Below are 16,356 nucleotides of genomic sequence, written 5' to 3' on the forward strand. Positions count from 1 at the left end.
TATGACAATGCTGATGCTGTATCCAGAATGGCTGCCACTGGCTCTGTTATGAGAAGATTTGCTTGACTCCATTCTAAGAATTTTTCAGAGTATATCAAAGCTGAGATCCTGAATGCTCCTCTGGCTAAAGACATATTATTTGGTTCTTCGTTTCTAAGGCCCTTGAAAGGTTTAGTAAAATGGAGAAAGTTAAATCAAGGAGTTACAGAGTGTAATAGAATTTTTTTCTTCCAGTTCTGGTTCTTTCAGGAAACAGAATAAACATTTCTAATTAAGCACAGACAAAATTTTCAGACATTTTTAGCAGGAGGTTAGAAGACTAAGAGGGCCCGCACATAACCAAAGATAATCTAAGAAAACTGTCTTGACTATACGTCCTTTCAGATGTTTTCCCCTCCCTGCCCCCTTGGCAGTCCCAAAATGTAGATCTTCACTTTCATCTGTCATCAGGTAACTTCAGACACCTGTATTCTGCAACTCAGTTATTCACAAAGGCCACAACTGGCAGTGGAAGTCCCATCCAGTCAAAATTTGTGGTCTGTCCTATCTTAGAGCAGGTATGTTTCAGTGGGTTCCAGAACTTGTTCCCCTTCATCAGAGAGGGAAAGAATTTTACTCAAGAATCTTTCTGGTGCCAAAGAAAGAAAGAACCTGGAGACCTGTCCTAGTTTTCTAAAGCTTCATATCAAAATCCCAAAGTTCAAAATGCTCTCTGTACAGTCTCTGTTACATCTTGTGCCACATCTGTTATTTGTTATCTTTGGATTTAAAAAATGCATATCAAATTTCAGACATCAAATAATTCAGATGCTTGTTGCATTTTTCTGTGTTTGGTTTAGATTTTCAGTTTTCTGCATTCCCCTTTGGCTTTTATCTACAGCTCCAAGAGTGTTTACAAAGTGCTTGTCTGTTGTAATAGCATATTGCAGGGCATTCTTATTTTTTTCCATATTTAGATTGCCTTGTTTTTGCAGAGTCTTTCATGGACTGACAGGAATCTTTGGCATGCGAGTTTTCCATATTTGTGTGAGTTATCCTCTGACTTTTTTTTTATCTTTGGCCGTTTTTGCTTGTCAGCCCTTAAATCCCCCTTTCTAACCTACCTCAATTGAAAACAGTTTTTAAAGGGTTTTTACTTTTCCACTTAGAAGGCAGGTGGCTTCTTCTTGGGATTCTACTATTAAAACTTAACACTGTTTACTTTCAAATCTAGTCATAAGGCTAATTTGAAGTTCTTATCTTGGAAAACAGTGTTACTCATTGCTGATTTCTGCAAGAAAGGTTTCTGCGCTGCAGGCTGTTATGGTGAGTCATCCCTATTTAATTTTTCACAAAAATAAAGAAAGATTTGTTCTTAAAGTAACCCTAAGTACTAAGGTTATTTAAGAGTTTACACTAAGCCAAACTATGCATCTCTGTTTCCTCTCCAGAGCCTAAAAATGTGTGAGTGAAAGCATTTTACTTTGGATGTCCATAGGCACCTCAGATGATACATTAACAGGACAGAAACCTTTAGGACTGAGGATCAGCTGTTGTATTTCCTGTGGAGGTATGAAATTGAGCAGGCTCAAAACATACAATTTCTAAATGATTGTCCCATGTTATTGCCCTTTGGTATTCTAATCATAATAAGACTTCCAAGTAAGGTCAGGTTCCATTCTGCCAGGGCTTTGGCTACTTCAGTGGCTTTTTGGAAAATGGTGGACTCTAGAAATGTACTAGAAGCAGCAACTTGGTCATCTGTGAATACCTTTAACAAGCACTATAAGCTAGATTCTTTCTGTAGATTCACAGTAGGCTTTGCTAGTAGTATTCTCCAGGGACTCCTGAACTTCTCAACCTTCTTCCTCCTTGCTAAGCTCCGATAGTCATCCCATATAGCTTAGGCTACTACAGTAGTAATCTAATGAAGAACATAATACAGTTGTATAAGTAAGCTTAACATAGCAGAAGAAGTTAGAGTAGATCACTGTTGCAGTACCTTCACCCTGCCCCCTTTTTTACTGGAGTGTGGATGTATGTGCTTTTCTGTTTTTTCCTAACTTGTATCTACCTGCCAGGACTGTAGACTCCCTGTTCTGAGGCAAGAAAGCTCTCAGGCTTTGGCACCCTAGCCATTGCCTTTATCCTGACTTCCTTGCACTGTGCAGCAACATGTGGAAGGTATCCTAAAGCTTTGAAGCTGGCTGGTCAAGTCCTTGGGAAGAAGTCCCATATAGCTTAGGCTACTGCAACAGTGATCTACTGATAAGGTAAAGTACTTGTGCAGGTGAGCAGCATTTTTCATGTACCTAGTCTATTCAAACTTGAGAGATCAAATGGGAACATTAAATAGGATTCCTAGAGGAGAAGGTGGTTTAAGATGAATTAGCATAAGGAGCACATTATTCATGAGCCACCAAGTTAAGAGCACAACAGAAAAAGGACGCAAGAGTTAAGGGGGGGAAATAGCAACAAATACTTTTTCAGAATAAACTAAGTTACTGAGTGGATTTCTTGACTTTAGACTACCCACCTTCTGAGGTTCACAGGTAATTATCCAGTAGGCCAAGAGCTTACACCTAATCTGTTCCAAAAAGTAAACATAACACTACTAACATTTACATTGCTGAGTTGCTCTGTTCTTTCAAACGTTAAGGTAGTCTGGGCTTTTCTACTAAAACAAATGTGAAAGCAAAATGTCTTGTCAGCATACATACGACTTAGTCACTTGGTTCGCAGTCCTAATGGTCTTGATGATTTCTTCTTGAAGAGGAAGAAGTATAGCTGCTTCTGGTTATCACTGTCTCCTTCATTTCACTACATAGGAGAGCTGGACATCACTGCAGAGTTTCATTTCATGGATATACAATATTTTCTTTGTCGTTCTCTTGGCCTTTTGAAGTTGGTCTTGAGATCATGCTGGTGGTTTAGAAACATGCTTTTTACATTAATTAAAATAGAAAAGTGAAGCATAGCTCTGTTTTTGACTTGGGAACTTGTTCTGGATCCTCCTGCTTCTATTTTCTACAACTGTCTAGTCTGTCTCCATCTCTGACATAATTTCATTTTAGTTATTGAAATTTAGTAAAATGGTATTTTCTAATCAACATTATTAAATTATCATTTGTGACATAGGAAAACATATTTATATAAAAGTAATCAAAACATATATTAACAAGTTCACATTTACAAACATTACACATATATATTGTTCTACACAATATAATCAAACCAAAATTGTGTAAATTATTCAGTTCCTTGCTTTCTCTTAAACTTTATTCCTTCTCCACAACATTTTTTTGTATGTATTGTTCCCACAATTTCCATATTTTTTTAATTTAATGTACTCCTACCCTTTTCTAAAGATCCCACTTCCTGTTCTTTTTTGCGTTAACAGTATTCACTAGTTCAAGTATGCTTTTTTTGTAGCCAACAGAATTAAACTTAAGTCCTTACTATGCTAGGCAAAATCATTTCCTTAGTGACAGTCATTTGCTCGCACATTATTCCTGAGAGAGTACTCTGTAGGGAATTTTTAAAGTCTGCCAATTCACTACACTCCTAAAATATATGCTTCCAGGTATCCCTTTCTTCCCAGTTATACCTCCAACATTTGCCATCTCCCTGATGAAAAAGTCTTTGGCATCTGCTTGGAGTATAAAAGTACATATGCAAACACTTCAAGGCAAAAATCCTAAATCTTCAAGATTTTGTTGCATATTTGGAAGCCATATACATGTCCTCCCATTGTATCTATGGAAAAAGAGATTAGATAAGAAATTTGCAATCTTTTTTGACCACCTGATTGATTCCTAGTTATGCAATATTTTACTTGCCCTACTAATTATCTGTTTTTCAACAGCAGCTTCTGTCTTCGATTCAACTAAAAACTCAACCAGTGCAGGTCTTTAATTTAGGATTCCCTTATCCCTTTCTCTTTACCTAAACTCTTGATATCAATCCCCGATAGGGAAGGCTTTCTCTAGCCTGCAGTGCAAATGTCTTCTTGGTCTCTTCCCATTTTATTTCTTTTTCTGTCTGTTCCCAATACCTTGGTTCATTTGCCAGTTTCCTCCTGTAAATTTCAACCCCCTCTTGCCTATTCTGTGTACCCCCTAATTACAGTCATTTTTATCGGCAAACTCTCCTTTCTCCATTCTTGTGTTGGTTCAGTTCTTAGTATGCTTTCTACTACTTTATGAAAACAATATTCTGTATACTGATGTTCTCCTTAAGGATCTGCACCCAAAATCTAAATCTTTCCTTATTTCTTGAATGCCCCCTGCTTCATCATCATCCCTTTCTACTTTGAATTGTAGCTTTTTGCTGCTATGTGTAAGAGCCTTAAATGTGTAGCTCAAAAATATCTCTTCAAATCAGGTAATCCTAAATCTTCTTGTTCTTTTGGAAGGATCAGCTTATCCCACTTGACTCTTTTCCTTTTTCCCTCCTAGATAAAATCCTTCAACTCTCTTAATTACTATCTACAACTTCTTCTCTGGTTGATAAAAATATGCCTGGCCTTGTGTATAAGATTAAAGGGACTAAAAACTTTTTTTTTTTTATCCAGGGGCAAGAGCTTCCAGTTTCTCTTAATTTTTGTGTAGTCCCTTCACAGATATCCTTAGCTAACATAACAAAATCCTTTTTAACCCATACTCCTAAATACTTCATTGTATCATGTCCCCATAAATATGGTATTGATGAACCGATTTGTGTGTGAGTGCATAGTTTGCAGGAGGTATAACCTTTGTTGCATCTTCATTAATTTTATATCCTAAAAAAAAAGTCTCGTCCACAACACTGAGATGTCCTTTTCTGGTTCCATCAGGTACAAAATATCATCAGATAAAGTCAACTTTTCTTAAATACCATACCAATTATATTGTTAAATTTCTGAGTCCCTTATTTTCTTTGCCGATGGTTCTAAATATAACGAAAATAACAAAGGGGAAAGAGGACACCACTGCCTGGTTCCTTTGTTCAGACACAACGTATCAGAGAGGAATCCTCCCACTTTGACTTTTGCCTCCAATCACTCATATATTCTCCTAATTAACCTTATTATTGCATCAGGGAATGAAAACTCTTCCTTTGCCCTATTCATAAAATCCCAGCTGACTCCGAATATTTTCCCTGCATCAAGACTGATCAATAGCAGTGAAATTTTCTTACATTCTACGTCCTCCAGGACCATCATTGCCCTGTTAATGTTGTCAAATGTTTATCTTCCCTCTACAAAACCACACTGATCCATATCCATCAATTCTGGCAACTACTTTGCCATTCTTTTAGCTGTTGTAGACACGAATACTTGTGTAAGCTGTCATGCCAAAAGTTTTTGTGCTATGGGGTTTATTACCAAAAATAGTTGCTTAACAGCAGTCTTTCTAAACTCATGCATATTATCCAGATATTCCCTTATTTTCTCTTCAGTGCTCTGTGTTTATGCCTACTCCTGTTCTCTGAGATTCCCTGTATTCTCCAATATGTTAACATTTGTAAACCTAAGTAAGTTGTATTGCTTAACCATATATCTTTTTTTACGCTGTTTTAAACTCTGTTTTCATTTTATCCCACTCAGTAGCTATAGCTTTTGAAAATAATTCTGTCTTCCCTAATAACTCTTGAATAATTTCTACTACTCATTCCTTAATTTTCTCTCCCTTTTACAGGTTGGTAGGAAAGCGACAGTGTCTCATTCTTGCAACATTACCCTACATTTTTATTATTTTTGGTGGTGTATGACCTGACATAGTTACTGAATGTGTCTCTAATATTTCAGTTTGACGCAGATGTTCCTATGGAATATAGTTTGCCTTGTCTAGCCCAGTTATCATACCTTTGGAAATGTGTAAACTCTGTCAGAGTTCCTACTACTGACGTCACATGTTCCATACCAAATATTTTCATAAATGTGTTCAGAAAGCTACACTTTTTATAAAATTTTACCTTCTAGGTCCTTCTGATAAATAGTCACTGTTGTAAAGCAATTTCCAGTCCTTGCCTATAAGTAATATTCCCTGTTGAAAGGTGATTACTTCTCCCAGAATTTTCTTAAGCTCCATAATACCAGTTTTTGGAGGAATATGAATAAACTCTGGCATAATTCTCCTTCCTTGCTAGTAGCCCCTTACTGTTCTGTTACTATTGCAGTTAATATAAATACTCTTTTTCCCTTTGTCTGATATTCTGCTGAATATTCATCCTGAAATCCTTTGTCAAATTCACGTGCTGATTTCTTTCCAAACTTGTCTTCTGCAGCATTGATATTTGCAATCTGCATTTCTTAATATAATTCAGTACTGTTTCTTTTTCGTCTATACCTGTAAGGCCATTTACATTGCAGATAATATGGATATGGTTGCCATTATGATAAAAAGCTATTGTTTCCATGTATTATGCATGTCTGTACATTTCCAGCTTTTGTGTTACATGCGCACACTGTTTAGCAGGCTGAACTTTTATACAGTTCTTTATCTCCATTTGAACTATGTCACATTTTCAAGACTGTTTTAATAAAAATACTCAAAACAAAAAAAAAATACTTTTTCAGATCCTCCCATCTCCTATTAACTTAGAACACACAACTATATCTACAGCTTCAAAAAATGAAATTTTACCCTCCAGATAGAAACAATTGCCTCAAATTGACAGCTGCCCCACAGGCATTACTTAATCTAAAATTAAGGTTACCCATGCTAAAGAGCATTCTACAGCCTGTGTTCCAACTTGCACTGATCGCTGTCTGTTCTTTTCTTATTTCTGATGTGAAAGAACAGCTTGTACACTTTAAAAAAAACATTAATTTTTATTCCTAAGGAAAAGTGCACTGCCTATCTTTAAATAAAACTAAATTGTACACTGTTCTATTAAATGCATCAAAGTATTAAGGCTGTTTGGGAGGCTGTTGTCATATTCACTTCCCAAAATTTTAAACCTTATTCTTCACTGAACCAGTTGTCATTGTAACTTTAAATTTTGCATTACCCTCAGCAACAACTGCTTAGAACTCGAGATTAATTGTTTGCACTTACAGCTCGCAAGAATGAGAGTCCCTTTCTGCTTGATGGCTGACTTTTTGCTGGACAAACTTTTGTATTTCCTCCTTAGCCTTTTCTACATCAAAAATGATTTTGATAATCCAGGAAGAAATATTCTTAATATAGCCACACATATAACATCACGTCTGGAGTGCCTTCTGTGTGGAGTCTGCATGTCCTCCCCGCGGTCGAGTGGCCTCCGAAAGACGTGTGTGAATGGGCGTGCCTTCACTGAAGGTTGGGCGTCGGGCTGGCAACTTAGCACCATAAAATATCTACTGCCAATCATTAGCGGACCGGAGTTCCGCTGTGGTGACCCCTAACTGGGAAAAGCCAAAAAGACAAACAACTTGCAGACAGCTCGTTTCCATGTAAAAGTAGTCACCAGTGAGTCTCTGTAAATTTCACTTGGAATATATTACTGTTTTCAGCTACAGCTGTCTTGACTCTCACTGAATATTTACTAATGGAAAAAACAAGCCAACATCTTTGCAGATGTGAGAAGCTTTGGATTTTTCATGGCTTTCATCATTTTATCTTATTTTTCAAGGCTACTTGCTTATAAGGGAGGGTGGGCTAATGGTTAAGGTGTTTGCCTTACAAACACAAGGTGCAGGGTTTGAGTCTCACAAGGGATAATTGGCTAGGCTTAAAATGTCTCGCAAGGGCAGATAGCCTAGTACTAATCTATGATCCTATGATCTGTGATCTATAAAAAAAAAAAACTTGCATTTATCTAGATAACTCACCCTTGTAAAAACAAAATATCTTACTTAATTCTACATATAATTAGTGTGCTCTTACACCCTGCCCCCATCCCAGCAGCCCACGTTCACAGCATATTAACATTAAATTTGCTTTTGTCCAGCCTTTCTTCTCTTACACACACAGCAGTCACTGAAGACTCCCCTACATTTAAAATACTCCTGACTACACAAAACTTTTTACTATATATAACATGGTGTATATCATGAAATGTTTTATACAAATACACCAGTATAAATTTTATGCAGATAAGAACAAAAATTCTTACTTGGTTACCCTTTTAGCGCCCTTCTAAACATTAATGGCATAAAGTAGGGTATATATTTTACAGTCCTACAAGTTTCACTCAGCAAAACTCCAGTCTTTTTCAGAAAAATTTTCCTGCAAAGCCATATTTCACAAACATGATTGATGCTTTATAGTCTCCCATTTACTCACTAATTTCAGTGTTACTGGTGGTCTTGCTGCTTATCTCCATTTCTCAACACTAGACTCTGGTTCAAGTCCAAGGTACTCCTGATTCTTCTAGTCAACTTCTGCATTTTTTCTCTCTCTCAAGCATTTTCCTTTGGAACATTGGAAATATTTTCACTGGCAAAATTACTCTGAGATTTTACTGTCAGATGAATGAGAAACAGAGTCCCCCCCATCTGCTTGCTGGCTCACTTTTTGTTGGATAAACTTTTATATTTTCTCTTTAGCCTTCTCTGCATCAAAAATATCTGATCCTCCAATAAAACAATACTGTGAAGTCAGCTGGATACAGCAGCTTGAATCACAAGCCTGTCTGTTGACATTCCCTGATTGCTGGGATAAATTTGTTTCTCTACTGCCTGGTCTCGAGTGAATAATCATTTTCTACAAACACACTGCTGGCTTCAATTTTTAATGCTTTGCCTTACTGTCATAGATTTGTCAGGATCTACTCTTTCTGATGATATCTTTACTAATATCGGTCTTGGATGCTTTCTCATGGCCAGGTTTGGGGGATACACTCTTTGCCATTTCAGTTAACAAATCCTGCTGTGGAACACCAGTCCCATGTCTTATTTTTGCATTCATAAAATTAATAGTCTCTTCCTTTCATTTTGTCTGGTCTAGCAGGAAAAATCTCAGATTTGCTTTGAGAGCTCTGTATTTTACCTCTACTGTTTTTTGAAATCACTCTTCATGAGAAACCTGATACTCAACAAGCCTTCTCTTTATTTCAACTTGTGATTTGTGCACTTTTATCAGTTCATCTGAACAGCTAGTTAAAGCTTCTTCTAATTTTTCCAGCGTTTTATTTGAGTTAATATATTCCTTCAGTGTTTCATTAATTTTAATCACCTCAGAGTGCATTTGATATATTTTTCCTCTAAATTACTGGAAGTCATCTCTTGAACCAAAGCTGAAGATTGAAATGCTTTAAACTGACCAGCTGCAGAATCCTTCCAAGACAGTGTTTTCTGTTCACCTTTTCTCATTGATGTTTTTAAGGTTTTTCCAAGTTTCTTCTTTGCTTGCTGGCATCCAGGCAGTGTACTTACTAGCAAGTAACTGTCTCAGTTTTTCACACTGGAAGGGAAGAAGTTAAGCTGTTGATCAGTGTGCAGACATCTTAGAAGTCTGAAAGTAATCCTTTTGAGATACCTTTTCACTAGCTGAATTCCAATCCATGCTATCCTGTATCAGAATTATGTTTGCTACTTAAGACTGAATTTTATGACAGACTTTTTTCAAGCATACCTTTTTTCAGTTTTTATGTTTGTGTCCTGGAAGGCTGCATCTTTGTGGTATCTATTTCTCCTTTCAGAACTTACGAGTTAGTATGTGTAACAGAACTAACTTATTTTTCCATTGGAAATCAGCTCTCCTTGCAAAATAATTCTTGATTTCTCCTAACAGTAGAGTTGGAGATCCCCTTGAATCATTCTATTCATCTTCTAATGTTTTTCCAAGAGGCCTAGAACTGGGACATAACCAGTCTCCATAGTGTTTTGACATACACGGGCCATTTTTCATCCTCATGAAAGAGGAAAGATCTTTGCTGCAAGTACAGAAAGTTAGTAACCCAAGAGATGCTCTTCAAGTGGTTGCACAAATGCAATATTTCTTGCTACCAAGCGGTTTCCATTTTGCTTTGTAATAGGTTAAAAGGACGTTAAGGTGTAGGGTTGGGATTTTTGGTGGCTTGTTTCAGTATGCATCTGTAGCAGACATTTACACTGTAAACTGTGGCATTATACTTACCAGTGCATACATTTACTGCACACTGTAATTTACATCTGTGTTCTGTGAGCTGAGTCTATATTAGCAGGACTATCCTGATGGTCACTTAGTATGTATATTTACATAAATTTGTCTTCCTTATCCCAGTCCTTTTTGATAAACTACTTGCCCCAGTTGAAGAACCAAATACGAGTCCCTAAAAGATGAGAGGGTATCAGTATTTGAATACTTTATCTGTTGACCCTTAAAGAGATGAGTCTAAAGCAAATGTGTCAACATCTTTGAGAATTTGAAACAGTTTATCAGTTAGTAACAGAAAGTCATTATGAAGAGTTTATTTCAGTACATGAAGGTTTCCTGATTCAGTCTGAGAAAAGACTTTGGAGTCTGTGGCATTGAGTGTCCTTTATTTTTAGGTGTGCAGGATATGCAAAGGAGGGTGTGACTGTATGTGATTGCAAAGTTGTGTGTAGAACAAGATGAGAAAGTACTCTACTGTGCCCAAACCTGTTGTAGATCTTCCCTGATCTGTGGGTATTGTGGGTGTTTATGTACAAAGGCTTCTGTTTTATAGCTGTGAATTTTAAATTTCTAAAAAAATCCATTTAATTGACCAGTTATTCTGTCCATCCAGCAGTGAACACTTTTATATTGCATAACTAGTATTAAAGCAAATCATTTAGTTATATTTTTAAAGCTCTTTTATAATTTGTCATGGTTCATTAGTATTAGTGGCTGATTCTGTTAACTGTATGTAAGTCACAAAAATGCATTTTATTGTGTGCATTATGATGGAGTAGCAGGGTTTCTCCATTGTTAAACTTTTACTTTTTCTTCTATTGCAGAGCACACCTGGTCATTGTTTTCTGTTAAACATGTGGACCTAAGCACTTGTTACTTTAATTTTTATTATATATTTTCCACAGGTACAGGAGTTCCAGCCCATCAGTGTATTCTGTCAGCTGTCAGTCCTTACTTCCAGTCTCAGTTCTCCACCCTGCACTCTCAGTCTGAAAAAAATATATCAATGGAACTCCAGGGCATAAAGCTAAAAACTCTGAAGATGCTTTTGGAATTTATTTATACTTCTGAGGTAGTAGTCTTCAGGGAGGAGGTTGTGGAGCTTCTGAATGCTGCAAAATATTTCCAGATAGAGGAACTTGAGGCAGTCGAGCTGGATGGGACCAAGCTAACAAAGGTACATCTTGGCAAGCGTATCAATAGAGACTGCTTCAGAGCAGCATGTGGGAGCAGCATATCTGCTCACTTCTTGCATCCTTCCCTTGAAAACACAACCGGGTTACTCAAAAGGCATACTGAGCTAAGTCAAGCTAGCAATTTGAAACATGATGAAGAACGTATGTGCATAGGAAGAAGCAACAGCACTGAGCAAGAAACCTTGGTTTGCAAAGTGACTGCTGAGGGGAAAGAAGAAAAGTTGGTTGAAAATGTTTCTCTCTCAACTGCCATGGAAATTGTGGTCAGTGACCAAGGCAGTGTTACAGACCTGAGTGCAGTGCAATCTGGGTCTGAAAGTTCAGATCCTGCCAAAAGTATGAACTTGTTGTTGCCCAAGTCACCATTGCCAAAACATTCAGAATCACAAGTTCCTGTTGCAGTGAAATATAGCCTGCCTAATACTGACTGTCTTTTCTCCCTACCAGCATCCTCAGTGTGTAGTTCTCCAGAAGAAAAGTGTATTTCCATTTTAGAATGCAGCATACCCAGACATTTAGAAACACACACAGATATAATTTCTTCACTATCTGCATCTGTCACAGATGAAGGAAGGAGCCCTGAAGGGAATCTTATCAGCAATGTTACTGGAAATCCCTCAAAAAATGCCACATTAATGGACCATCAATCAAAACCTGACAAAATAAAGGAGGAAACTGTCAAAGATAAGACTCATGCTGCCAACAATGATACACAATGTGATACTCGAGAACCACGAAAGATTAAGATTAGCCGATTTTGTCTTAAATCATTTAAAGATAATGTGTTCAGTGAAAGACTTAGCAGTAGTGAGAATGCTGTAGACAACAGGACACTCACCCGTGGAAGACGTTGGCGGACAACATTGAGAACTGATTGGCAAGAGGAGAGACTTCCTTCATCATCCAAACATTACACAAGCTGCGAGTCAAATGAGTACATTAACAGAAGTATCTCATTTCCTATGCCAAAAATCTTTAAAGGTACTACTTTGTATAATGAAATAACACAACCTGTGTGCTCTCTCAGAAATGACAGAAACAGTGAGGAAACCGAGATATACCCGAAAAAGTTAAAAGTCGAGCAGTATGCTGAGTGTGATCATGTTTCACTAGATCATCTTCAGACTGTTATGTGTGAAGGTATTTTAGGTGTATTGAATAGCACTAAAGTCTGCAGTTCTTTACATACTACAGAAAATACCCCCAAAGAGGAGAGTGTGGCAGGAGGAGAGCCTTTTACTGTTGAGACCGCAGAAATATTTACACCTCCATTTGGCAGCAGTACAGAGATTTCACTTAAAGAATACACTGTATGCTGCCCAGAAGATCCTATAATGACAGTCAATGAGTGTACAGATAGTTCTAGTCAGTCTGTAGACAAATTGTCAGAATGCATTAAGGAAGTAGATAATCTGATAAATAATTGTAAGGAAGCAAATAAAACTTGCCAACATTCCTCTTTCACCAGTAAAACAGAAGATCATACTGCCGCGAATAATCCACATTCTGCCACCAGTGATACAGAAACGCTTCCACATTCTGTTGTCACCCAGAAACAGACAAGTTCTGACAGCTGTTCCACAGTATGCTGTGTGGATGTGTGGCAGGATAATGTTGCAGATGTACTGAACACAAATGCACCACTGGTGACTGGAAATGTTGACGACTTGGATGAATCCTCAATAGAAAGTAATTCAACAGACACTATAATGGAAGAGATTGACAAACTTCTTGATGTCATAGACAAGCCCCTTGATACGACAGGTGAAAATAGCTTGTCTACAGCAGCTGGCAGCCACATTAAACCAGAAGACCTTAATCAGTTTGTGACTCATACCTTTGGATCTCAAGACACACAGACAAGAGGTGAAGGAGTAATTGCAAAGAAGCCAGACAAAAAAGATATAGCTGTGGAACTTTGTGAGTCTTCACAGGTTCACACTACTATCACAGGAGAAGAGAACAGTCTGTGGGTTCCTAGTTGTATAAACAAAGCAACAGATTCCTTACCTGCTGCACTTAACCACCACAAAGAGAGTGAATCTTACAGAGGCCACTCTAAAAACAAAGCTTTTGACAGTCTCCCTGTAGAGCATTTTCTTTGTAACACAGACATACAGGTGGAAGATGATGTTATGAAAAAGTCATTTATGGATATCCTTGATCAGAGTAGGGTATCTGATACAAATTTTCAGTTGTCTCCATATTCTGAAATGCCTTCTAAAACTGGCTGTGGGAATCTTGGAGCTCGGTTGACTTTAAAAGAAACACAATTCTTTATTAAAGCCAATGAACTCCTTTGTCAGGCTGAGTCAGTTGGAGAAGGAATTCTTTCCTGTCAAGTCAAGAATAAAAAGAGCAATGCTGATGTAGAGCAGGAAACTGCTGGTCTCTGTTCTGAGCTGCAGTTCCAAGAGCACATAGATTTAACACAAAACAGTGGAAAAAAAGCCAAATTGTTAATTGCGGATGAGGCAAAACAATCAGAAGTGTCGTCTTGTCTTTGTAATAATTCCCATTCACATGTGATGGTTTGTCAGCCAAGAGAAGGAAAGCCGAATAGCAGTACTGTTACAAGTCCAGCAGGATCCTTACTGAAAAGAGAAGGGCTACCATGTAAATCAGTATGTAGTACTGTTAAAATTGACGGGAGATCTCCCAGGCAAGTACAAACTACTGCCACCCTAGGCAGTGAGAATTACCTTGAGACTTTATCTGTTCCAAGTGTAGACCCTGTTCCCATTCCTAAGGGAGATCAGTGTATGTTAACTGCATATCCTGTGATGCAGAATTTGCCACATAATCAGATGAATGCTACTAAATCATGTGTTCTAGATTGCGTGGAAGTTGAGTCACTAAAACAGCTTGCTGCCACGGTAGCAAACTTTAACACACAAACTTCATGTCTTCCACATTTGTGTGGTAGTTGCTGGAAAGAAAAAAGTGAGCAAGTGCCTGGCACGAGAGCAATAGCTGAACTTGGAAGCACTTCATTGGCAGATGTTTTGAACCACAAAGCTGTTTTCAACAAAGCTTCTGAAGCCAGAGCAGGAGAAGGGAAAGTAAAGTCTTATTTACGTGGCAAAGCCAATCAAGGAATAAACATTTTTGCTGACTTTACTAATGCAAATCTTGGTAATGCTGTACAAACTTGTATCACAGACAAGGAAAATGTAATAAAATCCATTGCTGGCAGCAGTAAAGATCTAAGAAATATGACCGCTTCCTTACATGTGACTGAGTTTATGAACAGTAGTCTGCCTCTTGTGACTACTTGTTGCAATCTGGATATTTCTGGGTCTTCTGTTAATTCCTCTGATTCAGATGAAGTTGACATCCTTGGAGGCTGTGAAGCTGAGATAGAGTACATTCCTGTGTGGCCTGATCCTTCTTCAGAGTCTGAAACAGAGTTTATTGTAGTTGACTGATATATAACATGAATTCATGAAGGTATATTTGGAAAGAACATTGAAATGTCTACTAGCACTAACACCATATTGAAAAAAATTTAAATATGTTTATTGGCCAATTAGAAATACTGTATTTTGAACAATTATTTACATGTTAGTGTGTATTTTTTTTCATGTGAGTGGAAAAAAAATAAAAAGTGCTGTTAAAAAAAAGTTCAGAACTACATGCTGATCTAAAACATTATTGGCTGTAGAATGGCATACATGACAGCCGTGCAATCACCTGTGATTCTCTCTGTTGCAGTAGCTCATGGGTTGTATCATGCCAAGGATATAGCAACTGGCCAGCTTTCAGATGCTTTTATCACCTCCTGCACTGTCGCTTTGGCTGTTTATGTGCTGAAACCATTTTGGAAGAAGCTATATAAACAGCCAGAGTGACTGAAAATCTTCAGAACTTTCTTGATGCCTCAAGGAATAAACACTTAAGACACTTCAGATGAACCAAGAATTTATTACAGGCTTCATTTCTAACAGATAAGCTCTCATGGTGAGCCTTTCCACACTGAAAATACTTTTAAATATTTTTTATGTATTTTATGTTTTATAAAGAATATTGTCTATTTTTATTAATATCAGAAGTTTCTTGTCAGAAACTGCTATTTTTAGAACAAGGCTTATTGAATACTGGGTAGCTACGTTTTGTTTTTTATGACAAAATGTACCACTTTTAAGACATTTTAACTGAAGTTTAAGGATTTAAAGCTTAGGGATTTTTTTGATGTTCTTAAAACACTACTTGAGTGCTTCGGTGCTTGTGTAAACTTCGTGACTACTTGTCTTCATTATTTCACTGCTTGAGACGTTTTGCTTGAAGGTGTTATGTTTAGGCAGTATGAAGTGCATTTCAGGGCTTGAAATGTATTTGTTTGGTGCTTGAATACCCTTCATAACATCTTTTCTTGTTTTCTGTAAGTGCACTTTCTGTGAAAGAGACTTGGATCTGACAGGAAATTAGCGTACTGCTTGTGATTTTACTTTGGAATTTTGAAGGGAGTACTTAGTTTAATCGGATTGTGGCTAATGTGTCTCAGGTATCTAAACATACCTTAGAAATTCCCAACAGACTACTGTGTCAGAAATACAGGGTGAGAAAATTGATGTTACTAAGGAAATTATTTTTTTGAGCTGGGATACAGGATCTGAATTACCAAACATAGTAAGGCCTTGCTAAGTTTAATTCAGTTGACCCAAAAAACACAATTACTAGAAAATGGAAATCAAAGACTAAACCAACCGTATTTGAAGTAGTGAACATAGTAACAGAGATAAAAGAACTGAAAGTGGAACCTTTAGAAAAGGGTAGGAGCAAAGTACATTAAAACAAAAGTGGGAATTGTGGGAGCAATGTATGCAGACTAATGTTTTGGAGGAGGAATGAGGTTTAAGGGAAGGCAAGGATCGAGTGATCTGTGTAATTTTGGATTGACAGTAATTACTATACAGAAGATTATATGTGATGTACAATGTTTTGTAACAGATTCAGTATGGTTTGTTTGCATCTTTATAAATGCATGATTGCCTATGTCATAAGTTACTTTTCTTCACATTTTTAATAATTTTTATTAAATTATCTGTATGTAACGTAAAGTGTGTATGATTGTGCTGGTACAGTTTTTAGGGCTTCTGATTCTGTCACAGCCTTGAAGATTGTCTGTGTACATAGCC

At 37.3% G+C, this 16,356-nt stretch overlaps 1 protein-coding gene across 1 annotated transcript in view; it reads left to right on the plus strand.

The window, feature by feature from the left end:
• Window positions 1-14,841, plus strand: part of BTBD18 (BTB domain containing 18) — a 53,843-nt gene extending 39,002 nt beyond the window's left edge. Inside the window, exon 2 of the mRNA XM_044085624.1 lies at window positions 10,928-14,841. Within this exon, the coding sequence (XP_043941559.1) occupies window positions 10,928-14,646 (3,719 nt within the window). The 3' untranslated portion in view covers window positions 14,647-14,841. The remainder of the gene's footprint in view (window positions 1-10,927) is intronic.
• Window positions 14,842-16,356: the final 1,515 nt, after the last annotated feature.

This window comes from Protopterus annectens, chromosome 1.part1, assembly GCF_019279795.1.
Source record: "Protopterus annectens isolate FY-2018-M chromosome 1.part1, PAN1.0, whole genome shotgun sequence".
Classification (NCBI taxonomy): Eukaryota; Metazoa; Chordata; order Ceratodontiformes; family Protopteridae; genus Protopterus; species Protopterus annectens.